Below are 23,335 nucleotides of genomic sequence, written 5' to 3'. Positions count from 1 at the left end.
CTGCTGGCCACCCAGTTCAGGTTTCCACACAACACACATCTTGCTGTGATGTTTAATGTACAATTTCAATCCATCTAATCGAATAGAATCCACAGATTGCGAGTTGAAGATAAATACTTTTACTAAGATAATTAGTAATTGACTGACCCGGTCTCTCCAGATCTCCTAACAGTACTATTTCTAGGCCCTCCTGTCCCATGGAATCAGTACATCAACTCTCTTCCCAACTATTTTGCAATCTGTATGGCACAGTTGTCAACATCCTGGTCCTCAAATGAAACTGGTATACTTTCCTATTTATGCTATTTTTATTCCTCTGCCAGTTTTGATCCTTTATATTGGGCAGACAGACCAGTTCCCTACTTCCTCCTGCTGCCACCCACCTCCTCCATTTTTGGGGTAATGCTGTAATCAATTGGTTGTACTCGTGGATTGAGCAGACCATTCCATACAATTCTGATAACTCCATGAAGGACATAAATGATATTGGAATAGTAGAGTTAAGAACAAAATACCCTTTTCAAACATCTTTCCCATAAATACAGGTATTTTATCAACCAGCACATTTGAGTTAGCCATAATATTTGTTCCATCTTTTCAGGGTGATGAAATTGAAAATGGAGCCAGCTCTGCAATGCTTGTTTGAAAAATAGATTATTTGTTAGTTCATGTTGAGGTTAGGAGGACTGAGGAAGACTCCATCCAGTGTTCCTTCCTTCTCTTCCTCCTCTTCTTTCACCCCCACCCTACCAAAACACATTCCCCCATTTTGAGGCTGTGATTCCCTCCCCATTGTTCTCATCCAAGATCACTTTTAAAATCGCCTCTTCCCCTCTCTCCCCTCCCCCTGCCCTTTTCACATGCCATCCTACCCCTTTCCCCCTATCTACCCTCCCCCTGCCCTCTTCACATGCCGCCCTACCCCTTTCCCCCTCTCCCCCCCCTTGCCCTCTTCACATGCCACCCTACCCCTTTCCCCTGCCCTCTTCACATGCCACCCTACCCCTTTCCCCCCTCTTGCCCTCTTCACATGCCATCCTACCCCTTTCCCCCTCTTGCCCTCTTCACATGCCATCCTACCCCTTTCCCCCTCTCCCCTCCCCTCTTCACATGCCACCCTACCCCTTTCCCCCCTCTCCCCTCAATTAATAAAAAATGAGACATGGCAATCTGCACAAAGGCAAAAATGCCATTTTTAAAAATTGAGAACCATTTAGGGTTCAAATAAAACTTTTGAATGAGTGAAGCTTTTAGAGAGATGTTTAGTGCTTTTATATTTAATAATCTCAACCCACGCAATTCATACTCATTATATAGATAGGCACCTTTTATTTTATCTGGTTTAGCGTCCCAGATAAAGCAAAATATTTTTTTTGCTAATATGATTTGAAAAATGAATCATCAGGAGTAGGCAGCGCCATAAGTAAGTGAGTAAACTGAGATATGACTAAGAGTTAATCTGGGCATTTTTTTGTCTATTTAACTCTCCATGGTTGCAGGATCTTGTCTATTTTTACAAGGTTTCTATTGAAATTCATTGTGGGGAGCTTATTTATATATTTTGTGATATGAATAACGAGTATGTCTACTTCACCATCAGCCCATTTTATAGGTAAACTGCAGGGTAATGTAAAAGTTGAATTTTTTAAGGATCCAATACATAATATTGTACACTTATCATAATTAGGTTTTAGTCCAGAGAGTACAGAAAAGTTATCTAGATCTTTAATGAGACATTGCAGGGATCTAGCTTGCGGACTTAATATAAAACTTGAGTCATCGGCATACATGGACACCTTTGTTTTTAAGCCTTGGATTTATAATCCTCTAATGTTGCTATTGGATCTGATTTTAATAGCTAGCATTTCGATGGCCATAACGAATAGATATGGTGATAGCGGACACCCTTGTTTAACTCCTCTTGTCAATTCAAAACTCTGAGAAGTAGCCGTTATTTACTATTTTACACCTGGGGTAGCTATACATTATTTTTACCCATTTTATAAGAGAATTACCTATATTGAGAAAAAAATAAACTCAGTCTGTGTAACAGTCTGTGTAACTACTGTGTAACATGTAGTCCGTATAGCCTTAATATTCATGATGATAATTGTAATCCATATCGTATCACCATCATAGTTGCATTATAATTACCTTTAACATAATTGAAAAACACATCCCAGCATTTCCATAGCAATTGACATTTCACATGATCATGAACGAGACCTTGCATTACTCTAGAGACGACTCCACTACAGTACAAATGTATTCCGATATCTTCCCCTTGCTTGTTGTAAACATATATGAACTTGTAGACAAATACATAAAATAGATAGACAAACAAACACATTAAATTATAAAACAGTTTGACAAGAGAGAGAGAGAGAGAAAGAGAAGAGAAAGAGAGTGAGAGAAGAGAGCGAGATCAGGTGTGTGTGTATGTATGTATGTATGTATGTATAAGTCCTTATGTGTAAGCAAGCATGTAATTGAGTACGTGTGTGCCCCCCCACAACCTGCCCTCTCAGTTTCTCCTCACCTATAGCGATGGTGATGTCCCTGCGCAGGGCGAAGCCCACCAGTCTCTGAGACTCCTTGGAGACGATGACAGGGAAGCCATTGTAGCTGGTCTCGTTGATGATCACCTGGAGTTCCTCCACCGTCAGGTCGTCCTGTGTCAGCACCGCTAACGGCGGATCACTACGCTGCGGGCGCATCACCTGAAGTCACACAGAAAGTGGTTTAGGGCTCAACCCTAACTGACGCCTTTAAACTACAAGCCTCAGATTTCCCACTTCCTGGTTGGATTTTTCTCAGGTTTTCGCCTGCCATATGAGTTCTGTTATACTCACAGACATCATTCAAAAGGTTTTAGAAACTTCAGAGTCTTTTCTATCCAATACTACTAATACTATGCATATATTAGCATCTGGGACAGAGTAGCAGGCACCTTACTCTGGACACCTTATTCATCCAAGCTACTCAATACTGCCCCTCGGTCACCAAGAAGTTGTGACCAAGAAGTCAACTTTTTACTTCATCATACATTGATGTCAATGGTACTGCATCTAACTGTTAATGATTCAGTGTGCCAATGTATGAATTTAATCTGTCCATAATAAACATTTGTTCCTAACACACACACACAATATGTTGATGGAGCTAGCATGCAAGCATTTCACCGCACCTTTTATACATGCTGTAAACTGTGTACGTGACAAATAACATTTGATTTTGACACACCTCCCGCGCCAGTGTGGTATGTGTGAACTCTGACTTGGCATCCAGGAAAGGATACCCGTTGAGGCGGATGTGTGACTCGTAGATGCCCTCACGCCCAAAGGCGTCGCCCACCCACTTGCTGGTCATGACGGCCGCCATGAGGGGCACAATGTATTCCAGACCGCCAGTCAGCTCAAACACAATAACCACGAGAGACACGGTCATCCTCGTCACACCACCTGAAAAAAAATAGATATTATTGACCTTTTATTTTACCAGGTAATTTGACAAACCTATTCTTTTGATACAGCAACGACCTACAGACAAAAGGAAAGGTTTGAATGGGAGAGGACCAAAGCCATCCAACAGGATAGATTACATTTTACACAGCTCCGTGTTTCTGTGATCCATTGTTATATAGACTGTGTTTGTCAATGGATCACAAGAATGAACACTGAGTAGGAGTATCAGACGTGACCATAACATTACAGACACCCACATCCAGCCAGTGTAACTCACCCAGACATGCAGCGGCCCCCACCATGGCATAGAGTCCCGGGGTGATGCAGTCGGTGCCTACCTCGCACCACTCCCTGAACACTAACCAGTCATGGTGGTAGTACGCCAGCTGCTCCACGGCGATGCCAACAATCCGCCCGGCGATCGCCCCGATGGCCATACTGGGGATGAATAGGCCTGCCGGAACCTGGGGACAGGAACCACAAAAAAACTATCCAGAACTGAAATTCCAATTCTGATTTTGCTCAGTATTTCTCAACCCTAACCCTGATCAGCATTACTTAAAGTCTAGACTACAATCTAAGATTTGGATTAGACCACAATCTGAGAGACATGCATATCCAATACCATCACATTAAAAGGGGAAGTACACCCAAAAACACTTCTGGGCTCTTTATAACACATGTATTTTTTTATCGAAATGCTGAAATTCCCAAGACGACATTCATAGGTAAAAATGTGCCTACTGAAATAAGTTAGCAGAAAAATATTATTTCGATCATGGGAGGCCAGAGCGGTGTGTTTAGGAGGTATTTAGGATGGACTTTTGACGTTGCATGGGGTTTCTATGGGGAAGGCGGGGGTAGAATCAGCGTATTACCTACATCTAAATACTCAAGCAATGGACCTAAAAACTGTCTGGGGTAATGACAAACGACCAGGCAATAGTAGTTATAAAGGATGTTTTTGTCTGAACTTCCCCTTTAACTGCTGGGCTACATTAACTAGACAGTAGTACCCAACCTGCCCTACCTCACCTTGAGTCCGAAGGTGAATATTGTCATGATGATCTTGAAGACGAGCGCCAGGCACAGCTGCCACATGGCTGTGTACACCCCGGGCCCCGCCGGCTTGTTAGGCGACGCATCCACAAACGCCTTACTCCCATTCATCTGACTCCTGTACTGGCACAGCTGGGAGGACTCCAGCGGCCCACAGTCAGTGAACAACTCCTTAATCAGCTCGCTGGTGTTCTGTCGTGTGTAGGGGTTGGGGAACGCCACCACGGCGGTAATGGCTGCCACGAAGATGACCTCCAGGACGGGGTATTTCCCGAAGCGGGTGGACTTCCTCCTTCGGCACCAGGCGATGTTGGCCTTGATGAAGAAGGCCCCCCAGAGGCCTCCAAACACCCCCAGCAGGATGAAGGGGATAAGCTCAAACAGGTACCAGGGGGTGTGGTACTCCACATAGAATAGGACCAGACGGCTGTTGCCAAACGGGTTGATGGAGCGGAGGACGAAGGCTGCCACTAGCGCAGCGAAGAAGGAGCGCCACAGTGTCTTCAGAGGGAAGTAGTAGCTCACCTAGAGAGAGAGATGCAGAGAGACAGGTGAATAGGGGACATTATAGTGGGATGCATTAACTCATACAGAGGCACAAGCGTGCATGAACAGATCAATCAAACATATTTATAAAGCACTTTTTACATCAGCAGTTGTCAAAGTGCTTACACAGAAACTCGGCCTAAAACGAGGCTATAGTGTGTGTGATGTGCTTACTCATACGGACACACTCATAGAAACACACACACAATATAAAATGTACCTCCTCCAAGCTGAAGAGTACTCCTCCTATGGGAGCACCAAAAGCCACAGACACCCCAGCCGCTGATGCTGCAGATAGGACCTGCAGAGACAACAAATAAAAAAGATTAGTACCAAAACACAGGCCGAGTCAGCTAAAACACCGACAGGAATTTATCCAAAACACAGGCCGAGTGAGCTGAAACACTGACAGGTATTTACCCAGAACACACTTAAATCATACAACAGAAAAGGTCACCAAAAGAATGTCTTCTAACAAAACGCTAAACTTTGTAATGTAATACAATGGATACATACACCACACCATAAACTCTATCTTCTTGGCCTCATTCCTACTCTACTTGGACAAAGTTATATTGTATATCTCCACACCTAATAGAACAGTAATCATACATACCTCTCTCTTCTTGGCCTCGTTCTTGCTGTACTTGGGGAAGAGGTATGAGAAAATGTTTCCACAGCAGCAGGCCACATGGACCAGGGGTCCCTCTTTCCCCAGGCTCAGCCCAGATGCTACAGCCAGCACCAGGGTCACCGTCTTGATCAGCAGGGTCCACTTCCCCAGGTAACCCCGGATGATGAACCCACTCAGGATGGTCTTTATCTGGGAGACAGAGAGATGGGGGGAAATGAGGTAAATATACTACTGGAGAAATGATTTCTAGGTTTAATCTGGAGAAGCACCGAGGGTAGGGGAGGTAGATGATTAGGTCTGTTGAAGAAATAAGGCAAATGTCCAAACATATTCCAAACGGCTCCCGAAAAGCCACCCTGATATAAACAATATACTCTGACAAATCATTTCTCTCTAAGGGCGAAATGTGTTGTCAGTCTTAGAACCAAATAATCAGATTTATTGAGACAACAGTGACTAGCTTGCCAGATATGGTCAATATCACGATCTAAGAATTTTGAAGAAATTAAAAATCCAACTGCTCCGCAGTGCTCATCCCCATCTCGCTCGCTCTCCTGTTGCCATGGCAACTAGAAAGTGAGATTGAGTGCTAGACTAGAGCAGACAACCTCACCATGAATTTTTCCTACAAAGCAGGTACAGAACCCGCCTGAATTACAATACATAGTGTGTGTGTGTGTGTGTGTGTGTGTGTGTGTGTGTGTGTAGCCATGTAAACTTGTGAGTGTGTGTGCGTGCGGTCTTACCTCAGGTATGCCTGAGCCACAGGCGTAGGGGGCGAACACCTTAACCAGTAACACAGCCAGCAAGGCAAAGGACAAAGCCCAGTAGATGTACATGAAGTAGTTCATGATGTAGGAACCAGGACCCTGGGAGATGAGGAAAGAGAGGAGGAGGAGAGAGAGAAGGAAGAGGAGAAGAGAGGGCAGTCAGAGGAGGGAGAGGAGCACGTTTACAACTGCCATTAAACGCACTAAAGCACCTTATACCACCCACCACTGCGACCTGTATGCTCTGGTCGGCTGGCCCTCGTTACATATTCGTCGCCAGACCCACTGGCTCCAGGTCATCTACAAGTCCATGCTAGGTAAAGCTCCGCCTTATCTCAGTTCACTGGTCACGATGGCAACACCCATCCATAGCACGCGCTCCAGCAGGTGTATCTCACTGATCATCCCTAAAGCCAACACCTCATTTGTTCGCCTTTCGTTCCAGTACTCTGCTGCCTGTGACTGGAACGAATGCAAAATCGCTGAAGTTGGAGACTTTTATCTCCCTCACCAACTTCAAACATCAGCTATCTGAGCAGCTAACCGATCGCTGCTGCTGTACATAGTCTATTGGTAAATAGCCCACCCATTTTCACCTACCTCATCCCCATACTGTTTTTATTTATTTACTTGCTCTTTTGCACACCAATATCTCTACCTGTACATGACCATCTGATCATTTATCACTCCAGTGTTAATCTGCAAAATTGTAATTATTCGCCTACCTCCTCATGCCTTTTGCACACATTGTATATAGACTCCCCCCTTTGTTTTCTACTGTGTTATTGACTTGTTAATTGTTTATTCCATGTGTAACTCTGTGTTGTCTGCTCACACTGCTATGCTTTATCTTGGCCAGGTCGCAGTTGCAAATGAGAACTTGTTCTCAACTGGCCTACCTGGTTAAATAAAGGTGAAATAAAATTTTTAAAAAATAAAGGGATAGTTTGGGATTTTGGCAATCAGAACTCATGAATAACATTTAAATTTAAAAAATCTATCTGCATCCAGCATGAAGGAAGTTAAAGCTAGTTTTGCGAGCCGATCCTAACTAGCTTAGCACAAAAAGGGAAAGGTTTTGTGTACAGCTAGCATCAAAATCCCAACTCTCCCTTTAACGTTACTACATTGAGACAGTTTGAAACATTCTGAGTGAAAAGGTCATGGAAAAACTGCTGCTGGAACACAGAAGTATTAGTTCACCCAATCTCTTCCACTGATGATACTTGTCCATCTCAGCAATGGAAACTACTAGCTTATAACACCTATATGACACGTATAAAACCCTTAGTTTTAAGGGTTTTAAGGGTTTTAAATAAGTCCCTTATTTAGGGGACTGAGCAGTTCTGGACCGGTTCCGAACCAACATTTGTGTGTACAAAGTGCTCTGTGAACGGCGCAACATTATTTGTTGTGCACTTTGTGACAGCTCTGGTTATCCTGCTTCGCCTGCCATTCTCATCTGAGATGCAGTATTTGAAATCTGAAACCTCATTTGAATAGGGAGTGATACATTTTCTGGCCTATCCAGACAAAGGATCGAACCCCTGGCCGTGAACCTCACAGCTTAGAATACGGCATATGAAACGGGAGAGCCTAGTGATTACAGCAACAGTCTCATCTCGCTATGATGCTCTCAGATGGATTTAGAGCCCTCAACATTAACATTTAAAAAAATAATTTAGTAGAATTTAAACAAGACCACTTTCTCTTGGTCACAGAGAGACAAAATCCCTTTGTGCTTAAAACTAAAGTTGTAACAAGTCAGCATGCATATGAATGGCGTCTGTGTGTCGCTAAGAGGACGCGGAGCAGAAAATGCTCTTTCACAGCAGGGGTTCGATCACAGGCTGTGTCACAACCGGCCGTGACTGGAAGTCCCATAGGGCGGCGCACAATTGGCCCAGCGTCCTTCGGGTTAAGGGAGGGTTTGGCCGGGGGGGCTTTACTTGGCTCATAGCGCTCTAGCGACTCCTTGTGGTGGGCCGGGCGCCTGTTGAACAGTATTTCCTCTGACACATTGGTGTGGCTGGCTTCCGGGTTAAGTGAGTGGGTGTTAAGAAGCAGCGCGGCTTGGCGGGTCATGTTTCGGAGGACGCATGACTCGACCTTCGCCTCTCACGAGCCCGTTGGGGAGTTGCAATGATGAGATGAGATCGTAATTGGATATCAGGAAATTGGGGAGAAACACATATTTTACAGTTATAAGGTGAAATCTTGTAGTAAGTTGGTTATAATTTGATTGGTACTATATTTAGAAAGCAGTTCAAACATGTTAAGCCCTATTCCCACAAACATGTTAAGCCCTATTCCCACAAACATGTTAAGCCCTATTCCCACAAACATGTTAAGCCCTATTCCTCATATTTGTACTGTGTACTTGTATCCTCAAAAGTGACTACGCCTTAGCAATTTATTAACAATTTTTACTAGAAAAGGTGAGATTTTAATCATTCTGGCAGTATAATCATTACTTGGTATTTTTTATGGCCCTCTCATGATAAATAATTATGTCTGTTTAGGTGGAAATCTACATTTTGACATTATATTTTTAAATCCCTCCCACCTCTTCCTGGCCCAGGATGAGCCCCGCCCAGCTCTTCCACTGAGGACACTTGTCCCTCTCAGCGAAAGTGGTCTCGTTGGAGCCCCAGCAGCACTGCTCGTGATTAAACCACATGGCATTCAGACACACCCCCTCCTTGATGTCGTTCAGCCAATCAGCAGAGATGTCGATCAGACCCGCCAGGGCACCTGATTGGACAAAGAGGAAGAGGATGAGAAGGAAACAGTAGTTTAAGCCTGTGCCAGTGTGACATAAAAAACAAGATGAACAACAAACACGTTGTCAATGACGAGCCTGTATTTAACGTAAATAATCTTGACTACTGTCGTGGAAATTCTAATCAATAATGAGGAAAGACACGGTCAATCACCAATCAGGATATTACCTTATTCAAAACGTATTAATAACATCAATTAATTATTGCAATAATGAAGCTTGTCAACAAGGGGATTTGAGCCACAGCATTTTATAGCAACGTATATTCTCTTGAATGTTCATGCCAAACAACAGATGCATGGAATGGGTCACAAGGTTAGGATTCATATGAAAACATACTAATAATTCACAGTAAACAGCATCTGCTGTAAAGACTGTTCTCATTGTGTAGAATCCAGGGTCTGGCCCCCAAAACAAAGTTCCTCTCATAATTATCCATACTGGAGGCATCGCCACCCTGGTACCTCATAGAACAGAAACAACAACTCATGCTATGGAATGTGGTCTTGTTAGGTTTATCACCCAAGACATTGTAAATTTTGGCAGCATTAAGCCTCCAGAGGCCCATTCTCAGTAGAACACACAGAGATGAGTGTAATAAAAACCCTCTATTCTGTTGCATAAAACAACCATTTGATGCAATAACAGTACTATAACATAATCTTGGAATTTTGCTCTCACATTACTAGTACAGGTGAGGTCAGGTGCCTGTATTACCTGAGGCCAGTCCTGTCAGCGTCACTACCAGCCATCCAGACCAGGCATCATACAGGCTCTTGGTGAACTCCCACGCAGACTCCTTCTTCTTAGCGTTGATCTGTACACACACACACACACGGCTGGTTAAAAGTATGAAACAATGTATGGTTCTCCCATTTTAAGAGAAAATTATCAAAATGATCATATTCTTTTATTACCACTCATAATGAGTGGCCTAGCCATCCATGAACTGCTGCTACTGCAGTTTTTCAAATTCAGAGCAATTGTTATGTGTTCCTGTTTGTCGGGTGATTTTTAAAAATGTAAAAAACTCCAGGCAACATTCAAATGACATTCAAATGTGAGAGTGAATGGAACCTTGAGGAACCATGCAACCCAGATTCATATCACTAAAGACAAAAAGGTTTTCCCTGTGGTGTTCAGTCATGCACACAGAGCCACCACAGAGAGCATAGGAGGGAACACCTCCTCAACAAGAACAACAAATATGACCCCTGGCAGACACTGTAGAGACTTGGGCTGTATACCGGGGTATTTGGAAACAGCCACAGGATGTTTGTTTTTTCTTCTATTTATTTTGGCGTTTTCTTTCTACTTAAGTAAATACCTGCAGTCAACTTGTGCAATACATTAGGAGATAAAGCAGATTGCGTTCTTCATTTCACCTCACCTGTCACAATATTTCATTATGAAGTTTCCCAGTAATCCTCAGTCATGTGGTGTGTTTACATGCACACAACGACGAGAGACAGGAGACTTGTGAGTCACACACCGCTGTGCAGCAACGCGCCAGGTGATCAAGTTACAGTATGGAATTCACAACTAAAATGTTGCCAGCGAGATATCTTACAGTGGCAAGAAAATGTATGTGATCCCTTTGGTAATACATGTATTTCTGCAAAAAATTGGTCATCAAATTTGATCTGATCTTCATCTAGGTCACAACAATAGACAAAACACAGTCTGCCTAAAGATAAAACACACAGACCATTTCATGTCTTATTGAACACACAGTGTAAACACTCACAGTGCAGGGTGGGAAAGTATGTGAACCCTTGGATTTAATAACTGGTTGACCCTCCTTTGGCAGCAATAACCTCAACCAAACACTTTTGTAGTTGCGGATCAGACCTGCATAACGGTCAGCAGGAATTTTGGACCATTCCTTTTTACAAAATTGTTTCAGTTCAGCAATATTCTTGGGATGTCTGGTGGAAACTGCTCTCGAGGTCATGCCACAGCATCTCAAATCGGGTTGAGGTCAGGACTCCAGAAGGAGTATTTTCTTCTGTTGAAGCCATTCTGTTGTTGATTTACTTCTGTGTTTTGGGTCGTTGTCCTGTTGCATCACCCAACTTCTGTTGAGCTTCAATTGGTGGACAGATACGATAGCCTAACATTATCCTGCTAAATGTCTTGATAAACTTGGGAATTCATTTTTCCGTCGATGATAGCAAGCTGTCCAGGCCCTGAGGCAGCAAAGCAGCACCAAACCATGATGCTCCCTCCACCATACTTTACAGTCGGGATGAGGTTTTGATGTTGGTGTGTTGTGCCATTTTTCTCCACACATAGTGTTGTGTGTTCCTTCTAAACAACTCAGTGGTAGTTCCTTCTGTCCACTGAATAGTTTGCCAGGAACGCGGTGGAAAAATATTAGATTTTCTGAGATCTCTTTTGTTCGGGGCATGGTTCACAGGCAATGCTTCATGTGAATAGCAAACTCAAATTTTGTCAGTGTTTTGTATAGGGCAAGGCAGCTCTAACCAACATCTCCAATCTCGTCTCATTGATTGGACTCCAGGTTAGCTGACTGCTGACTTCAAAACAGCTTTTGGAGAAGTAATGACTTCTAGGGGTTCACATACAACCTACACTGTGAATGTTTAAATTATGTATTCAATCTAGACAAGAAAAATACAATAATTTGTGTGTTAGTCTGCTTAAACTAATATGTTTGTCTATTGTTGTGACTTAGATGAAGATCAGATCAAATTTGATGACCAATTCATGCAGAAATCCAGGTAATTCCAAAGGGTTCACATACTTTTTCTTGCCACTGTTTAACTGTTAAGTTAACTGTCTAAAATGTGCTACATGCTCTTCAGTTGTGCATTTGGTTTGCTAATTTAGCAGCTACTCAATCACTTTTTATAGCTACTGTTTACAGGCCTCCTGGGCCATATACAGCGTTCCTCATTGAGATCCCTGAATTCCTATCGGACCTTGTAGTCATAGCACATAATATTCTAATTTTTGGTGACTTTAATATTCACATGGAAAAGTCCACAGACCCACTCCAAAAGGCTTTCAGAGCCATCATCGACTCAGTGGGATTTGTCCAACATGTCTCTGGACCTACTCACTGTCACAGTCATACTCTGGACCTAGTTTTGTACCATGGAATAAATGTTGTGGATCTTAATGTTTTTCCTCATAATCCTGGACTATCGGACCACCATTTTATTACGTTTGCAATTAATATGTTCAGACCCCAACCAAGGAGCATCAAAAGTCGTGCTATAAATTCACAGACAACACAAAGAGTCCTTGATGCCCTTCCAGACTCCCTCTGCCAACCCAAGGACATCAGAGGACAAAAATCAGTTAACCACCTAACTGAGGAACTCAATTTAACCTTGCGCAATACCCTAGATGCAGTTGCACCCATAAAAACTAAAAACATTTATCATAAGAAATTAGCTCCCTGGTATACAGAAAATACCCGAGATCTGAAGCAAGCTTCCAGAAAATTGGAACGGAAATGTCGCCACACCAAACTGGAAGTCTTCCGACTAGCTTGGAAAGACAGTACCGTGCAGTATCGAAAAGCCCTTACTGCTGCTCAATCATCCTATTTTTCCAACTTAATTGAGGAAAATAAGAACAATCTGAAATGTATTTTTGATACTGTCGCAAAGCAAACTAAAAAGCAGCATGTGAGGATGGCTTTCACTTCAGCAGTAATAAATTCATGAACTTCTTTGAGGAAAAGATCATGATTATTAGAAAGCAAATTACGGACTCCTCTTTAAATCTGCGTATTCCTTCAAAGCTCAGTTGTCCTGAGTCTGCACAACTCTGCCAGGACCTAGGATCAAGAGAGACACTCAAGTGTTTTAGTAATATATCTCTTGACACAATGATGAAAATAATCATGGCCTCTAAACCTTCAAGCTGCATACTGGACCCTATTCCAACTAAACTACTGAACGAGCTGCTTCCTGTGCTTGGCCCTCCTATGTTGAACATAATAAACGGCTCTCTATCCACCGGATGTGTAGCAAAATCTCACTAAAAGTGGCAGTAATAAAGCCTCTCTTGAAAAAGACAAACCATGACCCAGAATTTTTTTTTTTAACTAAATAAAAAATAATTTAAAAATTTAAAAATTTAAAAAAAAAAAATTAAATTATTATTATTTTTTTTTTATTTTATTTTTTATTTTTAAATCGGCTTATATCGAATCTTCCATTCCTCTAATTTTTTTTTAGAAAAGGCCGTTGTGCAGAAACTCACTGCCTTCCTGAAGACAAACAATGTATACGAAATGCTTCAGTCTGGTTTTAGACCCCATCATAGCACTGAGACTGCACTTGTGGTGGTAAATGACCTTTTAATGGCATCAGACCGAGGCTCTGCATCTGTCCTTGTGCTCCTAGACCTTAGTGCTGCTTTTGATGCCATCAATCACCACATTCTTTTGGAGAGATTGGAAACCCAAATTGGTCTACAAGGACAAGTTCTGACCTGGTTTAGATCTTATCTGTTGGAAATATATCAGTTTGTCTCTGTGAATAGTTTATCCCAAATCAACTGTAAATTCCGGTGTTCCTCAAGGTTCCGTTTTAGGACCACTCTTGTTTTCACTATATATATATATATATATTTGACCTCTTAGGGATGTCATTCGAAAACATAATGTTAACTTTCACAGCTATGCGGATGACACACAGCAGTACATTTCAATGAAACATGGTGAAGCCCCAATATTGCCCTCGCTAGAAGCCTGCGTTTCAGACAAAAGGAAGTGGATGGCTGCAAACTTTCTACTTTTAAACAACAGAGATGCTTGTTCTAGGTCCCAAGAAACAAAGAGATCTTCTGTTGAATCTGACAATTAATCTTAACAGTTGTACAGTCGTCTCAAATAAAACTGAAGGACCTCGGCGTTACTCTGGACCCTGATCTCTCTTTTGACAAACATATCAAGACTGTTTCAAGGACAGCTTTTTTCCATCACATGACATTGCAAAAATCAGAAACTTTTTGTCCAAAAATGATGCAGAAAAATTTATCCATGCTTTTGTTACTTCTAGGTTAGACTACTGCAATGCTCTACTTTCCGACTACCCGGGTAAAGCACTAAATAAACTTCCGTTAGTGCTAAATACGGCTGCTAGAATCCTGACTAGAATCAAAAAAGTTGATCATATTACTCCAGTGCTAGCCTCCCTACACTGGCTTCCTGTCAAGGCAAGGGTTGATTTCAAGGTTTTACTGCTAACCTACAAAGCATTACATGGGCTTGCTCCTACCCAACTCTCTGATTTGGTCCTGCCGTACATACCTACACGTACGCTACGTCACAAGACGCAAGCCTCCTAATTGTCCCTAGAATTTCTAAGCAAACAGCTGGAGGCAGGGCTTTCTCCTATAGAGCTCCATTTTATGGAATGGTCTGCCTACCCATGTGAGAGACACAAATTCAGTCTCAACCTTTAAGTCTTTACTGAAGACTCATCTCTTCAGTGGGTCATTTGATTGAGTGTAGTCTGGCCCAGGAGTGTGAAGATGAACGGAAAGGCTCTGGAGCAACGAACCGCCCTTGCTGTCTCTGCCTGGCCGTTTCCCCTCTTTCCACTGGGATTCTCTGCCTCTAACCCTATTACAGGGGCTTAGTCACTGGCTTAGTCACTGGCTTACTGGTGCTCTTTCATGCCGTCCCTAGGAGGGGTGCGTAGCTTGAGTGGGTTGAGTCACTGATGTGATCTTCCGGTCTGGGTTGGCCCCCCCCCCCTCCCTTGGGTTGTGCTGTGGCGGAGATCTTTGTGGGCTATACTCGGCCTTGTCTCAGGATGGTAAGTTGGTGGTTGAAGTTCTCTCTCTAGTGGTGTGGTGGCTGTGCTTTGGCAAAGTGGGTGGGGTTATATCCTTCCTGTTTGGCCCGGTCCTGGGGTATCATCGGATGGGGCCACAGTGTCTCCTGACCCCTCCCGTCTCAGCATCCAGTATTTATGCTGCAGAAGTTTGTGTGTCGGGCGCTATGGTCAGTTTGTTATACCTGGAGTACTTCTCCTGTCTTATCCGGTGTCCTGTGTGAATTTAAGTATGCTCTCTCTAATTCTCTCTTTCTTTCTCTCGGAGGACCTCAGCCCTTGGACCATGCCTCAGGACTACCTGGCATGATGACTCCTTGCTGTCCCCAGTCCACCTGGTCGTGCTGCTGCTCCAGTTTCAACTGTTCTGCCTGCGGCTATGGAATCCTGACCTGTTCACCAGACGTGCTACCTGTCCCAGACCTATTATTTGACCATGCTGGTCATTTATGAACATTTGAACATCTTGGCCATGTTCTGTTATAATCTCCACCCGGCACAGCCAGAAAAGGACTGGACACCCCTCATAGCCAGGTTCCTCTCTAGGTTTCTTCCTAGATTTGGACCTTTCTAGGGAGTTTTTCCTAGCCAACGTGCTTCATCACCTGCATTGCTTGCTGTTTGGAGTTTTAGGCTGGGATCTGTACACCATTTTGAGATATCAGCTGATGTAGGAAGGGCTACAGTGCCTTGCGAAAGTATTCGTCCCCCTTGAACTTTGCAACCTTTTGCCACATTTCAGGCTTCAAACAAAGATATAAAACTGTATTTTTTTGTGAAGAATCAACAACAAGTGGGACACAATCATGAAGTGGAACGACATTTATTGGATATTTCAAACTTTTTTAACAAATCAAAAACTGAAAAATTGGGCGTGCAAAATTATTCAGCCCCTTTACTTTCAGTGCAGCAAACTCTCTCCAGAAGTTCAGTGAGGATCTCTGAATGATCCAATGTTGACCTAAATGACCAATGATGATAAATACAATCCACCTGTGTGTAATCAAGTCTCCGTATAAATGCACCTGCACTGTGATAGTCTCAGAGGTCCGTTAAAAGCGCAGAGAGCATCATGAAGAACAAAGAACACACCAGGCAGGTCCGAGATACTGTTGTGAAGAAGTTTAAAGCCGGATTTGGATACAAAAAGATTTTAAACATCCCAAGGAGCACTGTGCAAGCGATAATATTGAAATGGAAGGAGTATCAGACCACTGCAAATCTACCAAGACCTGGCCGTCCCTCTAAACTTTCAGCTCATACAAGGAGAAGACTGATCAGAGATGCAGCCAAGAGGCCCATGATCACTCTGGATGAACTGCAGAGATCTACAGCTGAGGTGGGAGACTCTGTCCATAGGACAACAATCAGTCGTATATTGCACAAATCTGGCCTTTATGGAAGAGTGGCAAGAAGAAAGCCATTTCTTAAAGATATCCATAAAAAGTGTTGTTTAAAGTTTGCCACAAGCCACCTGGGAGACACACCAAACATGTGGAAGAAGGTGCTCTGGTCAGATGAAACCAAAATGGAACTTTTTGGCAACAATGCAAAACGTTATGTTTGGCGTAAAAGCAACACAGCTCATCACCCTGAATACACCATCCCCACTGTCAAACATGGTGGTGGCAGCACATGGTTTGGGCCTGCTTTTCTTCAGCAGGGACAGGGAAGATGGTTAAAATTGATGGGAAGATGGATGGAGCCAAATACAGGACCATTCTGGAAGAAAACCTGATGGAGTCTGCAAAAGACCTGAGACTGGGACTGTATATAAATACATTGATTTGATTTCTTTCACTACACAACAACAAACATGAGCCCTGACCTGTGGCAGACACTGTGGAGAATAGCTCCCTCTCCCCCCCACTCATCCCACAAGACAACGACACAGGCAACAATGAAGACCTGACCTGGAAATTACATTATTGCTCATAAGACATCTGTTCAGACACAAAACTACACTGTACAGTGGTAAGAGAAGTTGTGGGTAGAATGTAGATGAAGAGTAAGGGGCCAAGCACAGAGTCCTTGGGGACACCCTTGTGGTTATTTTACCTACCCTAGCTGAATACACTGATTGTAAGTCTGCTAAATTACTTATATATATATATATATATATTTTCTTAAATTAGTTTCCAAAATGTAAACGCATCCTAACCTTGCGGTGGCGTTCCCGGTCCTTGCACTTCTCCCGGACCCAGTCGATGGTGTGGAAGTCGTCGTAGGTGCCAACCCCCGGAATGGGCTCCTCCAGGAAGTCCAGCAGGTGGGTGGTGCTGCTCAGCACCCCTCCCCCGTTAGACATGACGTAGTTAGATCCTACAGGTGAGAGAGAGAGAGTTTGTGAGAGACCAGACAATGGCATAATAGTTCCTTCATAGCCTGCTAGAAGTCTGAATGGGCCAAATGCTGTTAGGAATAAGCCATCTGAGTCAGACAGACAGTGACGTAATGATCTTCCCTGTCAGCCGCCACTGAAAAACCCAGGTAAAAGGAGGCAACAGTAACAGCGTCAGAGAGAACCTCCCACTCTGAGTAACACAGTCACATCTGACACAGAAGATATGATTCCCTCCGCCCTGACAAGGACCGACAACAGAAACACTGCTACTGTACATAAAACCCACCAGCAGAGGCATAACTACAGTGTGCTTGTAGCCTTTTCTGCTTCTCACACGATAATCATCCCCGAAATCAAATTACACCAACCCCAGTTTCACGTTTCTTCTTTACACTGTGTGCGTCAACCTGGAAGTGGTAAATATCTACTCCATCAGGAACACTGCATTGCACATGCTGCCTGCTTGCATATGAAAACAAGAGTTTGTCTGACTGACTGGTACTTGTGGCACACCGGGGAAAACCCCGTCCATCCAACCATCCATTGGCTGCCTTCTGCATCTCAACAAGAGTCAGACACAGTGGAAAAAACTGCTGACCCGTGTACACACACAGTTCCGTAATAAATCAGAGGACTAAATCGTCTTTACTCCCTTTACCCCCTCACCACCAGAGCACTGTGGGTAAACCTGCAGCACAGAGCCAAAATGGAGGTGCAGTTGCAGACGTTCAATTGCAGATTGAACACAGGGGGTAGAATCTGAGCCAGGGCTCCAGGTTTCCTTTTAATGAATCACTCACTGGTCATGGAGGTTGGTCTCAGAACAGTGGTTCATTTACAATCTAAAAACTTCCTTCAAAAAGGACCGTTCCGGTTTAAAGGAGAATGTTAACCTCAGACTTGTAAGTATTCTTCCTCAAATCTCATTTCACAATCTCTGATAACAGTTCCCCATAAAATTGCCACAGGGACCTTTCTACAGTCACATGCCTCTGTGTACACAACAGGCTGTGTTATGTTGTAGTACAAATGTGGCAGGGGAAACAGAGGCACAGTAGTAACGTGTGACTGTAAAGTGAACACTGGCCAAGGATTACAACAGTCTGCCATTCTTCTCGGTCTAGGTCTGCTTGTTTTAATACAGGATGTAGGCCTCAGGCATAGATCAGAAAGACAGACACCAGTTGTTGAACCCTGCAGTAGGCTACACCACACCAAGAATGTTCAATTGATGTTCTGTTCACCATTAGGGATTTGAACACACGGCTCTGGTTACCCTACTAGCATGATCAAAAAGCACAGAGAACGTAGCAATATTTGAAATTGCATTACAACACTTAAAATGTTTCAACTGGCAGAGATGCAGTATAGGAGAAAAACTGACTGCATTTCCAAAAAGATATATTCCAAAATGATGTCCTTCATGACGATAATGAAGAACAATGCCTGATGATCACTGCTAATGCTTGATATCCCAGATCCAGTCATGCTCGACTGTGCTGGTTGGTAACAGTGCTAAAGCGCATCTAACAAGGATAGTTAAATAGATTATACTGGCTGGCTGGCACACACACACACACACACACACCAAAAGGCAGAGATGGAGCAGAGGTGACTTGTAGTGCCACGGCACTACAACTCAGCTGGGCAGCCAACCGCCATTTTGAAAAAGGTCATCTCTCTCTGCAGTGGCTGTGATCTGAGAGAAACAAACACTGCTACAGTAAGACACATTCATGCGAAGTATCACCGGACAACTGCACGTAGTCGTCAAAGATGCTGCTCTTTAATTACTTTTTACTTTTCTCTCTTATTCTTATTTTTTTGAAACTGCATTGTTGGTTAGGGGCTCGTAAGTAAGCATTTCACTGTAAGGTCTACACCTGTTGTATTCGGCACGTGACTAATACCTTATAAAAATCTAATTGTAAGATCACTATCCAATTCAGTGGATTGTTTTGCAGTATTCTGAGTATGATAGGGATTACATATAATTTTCAAAGGCACAGAGACAGGCCTACATTAATCTACCCATACAACTCTACCAACAAAAAGGGAAATCTCCCACGTCGTTCTGACAACTGTACAGGTCTGTGGGATTGTGTCCGGGAAAGAACAAAGTCACTATGTGTCCCCAAAAAAACATCAGAAGACAATGTTGTCTCCTCAAGTATGTGCTTTAAACAACTGGTAGGTATGCATGATATTACACCTATTCTTTGTTGTGCAAATTCTTCTTTTCAGCTCTCTGATATACAAATACAGTGTATTGTGTATTTTTACAGAGAGCCATTTTACCTGAGCGAGAGAGAAATAGGAATACACTGCAAACCAATACCGGCATAGCTCAAATCTGTTGATAATCTGGCCTTGTAGGAGAAAGTATTCACCTAAAACCCTCTGTGACATCACATCAACTGACATAACCCCATTTAACCCTAACAATCTCCAGAAGATGGATGCAAAGCTAATGACAAGTCGTTGTCAAGTTACGGCTAAACACATTTTATAGATTTTTATTTTATTTTTATTTAGCATACACTCTTATGGAGAGCGACTTACAGTAGTGAATGCATACATTTTTCAGACTTTTTCTTACCGGTCCCACATGGGAATCGAAACCACAACTCTGGCGTTACAAGTGCCATGCTCTACCAACTGAGCCACGGGTATGTGATTCATTTATGATGATTCATGGTTTGCTGACCTTCGAAACCATTCTCCATTGGCATGCGGTCAGGGACACACCACTGATGTGTAGTTGCTGAACTTCCCAGCAGTGTGTGATATGGTGCTGGGGTTTGTTATCTAGGGTGGCATACAGCCACAGGGGCTGTTTAGTACAACCATGTCATCCAGGGGCTAACGTTGTGTGGCTTGGCACAGTTGGCACAATGACATCCAAAGCTGTAGAGCCTAGTGTTAGCCTATAACGATACCTAGGAGAGGCAGTTGGTGCTAACTGCTAAGCTAAATAAGGATATCAATGCCAGGAAACAAGGCGCTAACTGCTAAGCTAACTAAGGATATCAATCCTAGGTGGTAAGTGCTAACATAAAATACTAGACACCTGGGACTGTCACCTGATCTGTGGGAAGTGGGAACGTGATCAAAGTTCAAACACTGGTGAATGATGAGTCACTCACTAGCAGGCTGGTCTCTTCAATAATGGAACACTAGTCACTTTAATAATGTTCACATACTGTTTTACTTATTTCATATGTACAGTGCCTTTGGAAAGTATTCAGACCCCTTGACTTTTTCCACATTTTGTTACGTTACAGCCTTATTCTAAAATTGATTACATAAAAATCCTCAGCAATCTACACACAATACCCCATAATGACAATGCAAAAACATAAATACCTTATTTATGTAAGTATTCAGACCCTTGCCATGAGACTCGAAATTGAGCTCGAGTGCATCCTGTTTCCATTGATCATCCTTGAGATGTTTCTACAACTTGATTGGAGTCCACCTGTGGTATGAGGTCCACCTGTGGTATAGGAGGTCCCACAGTTGACAGTGCATGTCAGAGCAAAAACCAAGCCATGAGGTCAAAAAGGAATTATCCGTAGAGTTCAGGGACAGGATTGTGTCAAGGCACAGGGGAAGGGTACCAAAACATTTCTGAAGCATTGAAGGACCTCAAGAATACAGTGGCCTCCATCATTCTTAAAATGGAAGAAGTTTGGAACCACCAAGACTCTTCATAGAGCTGGCCGCCCGGCCAAACTGAGCAATCGGGGGAGAAGGGCCTTGGTTAGGGAGGTGACCAAGAATCCGATGGTCACTCTGACAGAGCTCCTCTGTGGAGTTGGTAGAACCTTCCATAAGGACAACCATCTCTGCAGAACTCCACCAATCAGGCCTTTATGGTAGAGATTGGCCAGACGGAAGCCACTCCTCAGTAAAAGGCACATGACAGCCCACTTTGAGCTTGCCAAAAGGCACCTAAACACTCTCAGACCATATGAGAAACCAGATACTGTAGTCTGATGAAACCAAGATTGAACTCTCTGGCCTGAATGCCAAGCGTCACTTCTGGAAAAAACCTGGCACCATCCCTACGTGAAGCCTGGTGGTGCAAGCATCATGCTGTGGCAATGTTTTTCAGGGGCAGGAAAACTAGTCAGGATCGAGGCAAAGATGAACAGAGCAAAGTACAGAAAGATCCTTGATGAAAACCTGCTCCAGAGCGCTCAGGACCTCAGACTGGGGTAAAGGTTCACCTTCCAACAGGACAACGACCCTAACCACACAGCCAAGAAAACACAGGAGTGGATTCGGGACAAGTCTCAATGGCCTTGAGTGGCACGGCCAGAGCCCAGACTTGAACCCAATCAAACATCTCTGGAGAGACCTGAAAATAGCTGTGCAGCAACGCTCCCCATCCAACCTGACAGAGCTTGAGAGGATCTGCAGAGAAGACTGGGAAAAACTCCTCAAATACAGGTGTGCCAAGCTTGTAGCGTCATACCCAAGAACACTAATAGCTGCCAAAGGTGCTTCAACAAAGTACTGAGTAAAGAATCTGAATAAAATGTGATATGCTTTTATTTTATTTTATAAATTAGCAAAAATGTCTAAAATTCTGTTTTTGCTTTGTCATTATGGTGTATTGTGCGTAGATTGATGAGAATTACTCTGGGGGGGAAAAATCTATTTTAGAATAAGGCTGTAACCTAGCAAAATGTGGAAAAAGTCAAGGGGTCCGAATACTCTCCTAAGGCACTGTATATACAGTATTTTAGTCAATGCCACTGACATTGCTCATCCTAATAATTATATATTTCTTAACTTTTAGATTTGTGTGTATTGTTGTGAATTGTTAGATACTACTACACTGTTGGAGCTAAGAACACAAGCCTTTCGCTACATCCGCAATAACGTCTACTAAATATGTGTATGTGACCAATAACATTTGATTTTGAGGAGAGTAGGACCATGGCGAGGTTGAGAAAATAGAAGTAAACTAATCTATTAACACTAATAACAGAGACGATATAAATGTGTGCATTCACTACACTACTTGCTACCACTAGGAGTAGAGAAATGAGTAAAGCATTTCTCAGACCTCTAACCTGATTTTAGAAGGCCAAGCCATTCCAATTACAGTATTAGGTCTATATGAAGCCCTTTGATGTAGAAATAGAAGTCTAAGAGAGAAATAGGCATTTCCCAGAGAGCAGCAGGAACTAGTGTGTGTGTGTGTGTGTGTTACACTAGTTTAATAGCTTTCATCTGGTGCTTCCCTTTGTGAGGAAGACCAATGTGAAATGGCTTGTTCTTGTGGAGTCAGCTGAAACCTGGCAAACAGAGCAGGCAGTCAAGTCAATCATTGAGATGGACATTATCGCCTTCTACCTTCCAACCAACCTGATTTGTGACTGAAATCCACAGGGGGGAGATTTGGTCCTGGTCCTGCAGTGCAGCAGGCACCTCATGTTTTGATTTCACCGACCTGTGTAGGCTAACACACAGCATCCAGCTGAATGATAACACTAAGGAAACAGAATCCTACAAGGGACTGATTTCAACCACAACAGCAACACTGATCAATGAGGTCACAACACACACGTGCACTTTGTGTGTTCAGTTACATGCCTAAAGTGAGACCATTCAGTGTCAGGGTTTAGTGCATATAGGCACTACTCCAGTACCTGTCTACTGCAGTATCAGACTACTCCACCAATACTCCGGTATCAGACTACTGCAGCATCAGGCTACTCCAGCATTACTCCAGCATCAGGCTACTCCAGCATCAGGCTACTCCAGCATCAGGCTACTCCAGCATCACTCCAGTCCTGCAAAGCAGATCAAGGAGGCTCAGCTCAGCAGCTGGACTGACTAGAGTTGGAGAACAGCAGGCTGTAACTAACCCTGGCCTGCACGAGGCTAGTAAGGAAACGTGACC

At 43.3% G+C, this 23,335-nt stretch overlaps 1 protein-coding gene across 9 annotated transcripts in view; it reads right to left on the bottom strand.

Annotated features, from left to right (window-relative positions):
* The window catches only part of clcn3 (chloride channel 3), a 56,211-nt gene that overhangs the window by 9,537 nt on the left and 23,339 nt on the right, over positions 1 to 23,335 (bottom strand). For 8 of the 9 annotated variants that reach the window (XM_042328248.1, XM_024434535.2, XM_042328252.1 and 5 more), the window contains 10 exons: positions 17,236 to 17,396; positions 9,973 to 10,072; positions 9,040 to 9,227; positions 6,450 to 6,572; positions 5,686 to 5,892; positions 5,290 to 5,370; positions 4,500 to 5,048; positions 3,742 to 3,928; positions 3,244 to 3,461; positions 2,540 to 2,720 (listed from right to left, as the gene is read on the bottom strand). In XM_042328248.1, coding sequence (XP_042184182.1) covers positions 2,540 to 2,720; positions 3,244 to 3,461; positions 3,742 to 3,928; positions 4,500 to 5,048; positions 5,290 to 5,370; positions 5,686 to 5,892; positions 6,450 to 6,572; positions 9,040 to 9,227; positions 9,973 to 10,072; positions 17,236 to 17,396 — 1,995 coding nt within the window. Of the gene's footprint in view, positions 1 to 2,539; positions 2,721 to 3,243; positions 3,462 to 3,741; positions 3,929 to 4,499; positions 5,049 to 5,289; positions 5,371 to 5,685; positions 5,893 to 6,449; positions 6,573 to 9,039; positions 9,228 to 9,972; positions 10,073 to 17,235; positions 17,397 to 22,797; positions 22,892 to 23,081; positions 23,226 to 23,335 lie in introns of all 9 variants that reach the window. The other variant, XM_042328251.1, reaches the window with a different exon arrangement.

This window comes from Oncorhynchus tshawytscha, linkage group LG10 (genome assembly GCF_018296145.1).
Source record: "Oncorhynchus tshawytscha isolate Ot180627B linkage group LG10, Otsh_v2.0, whole genome shotgun sequence".
Lineage (NCBI taxonomy): Eukaryota > Metazoa > Chordata > Actinopteri > Salmoniformes > Salmonidae > Oncorhynchus > Oncorhynchus tshawytscha.
This window is presented reverse-complemented; position numbering and strand designations above follow the sequence as displayed.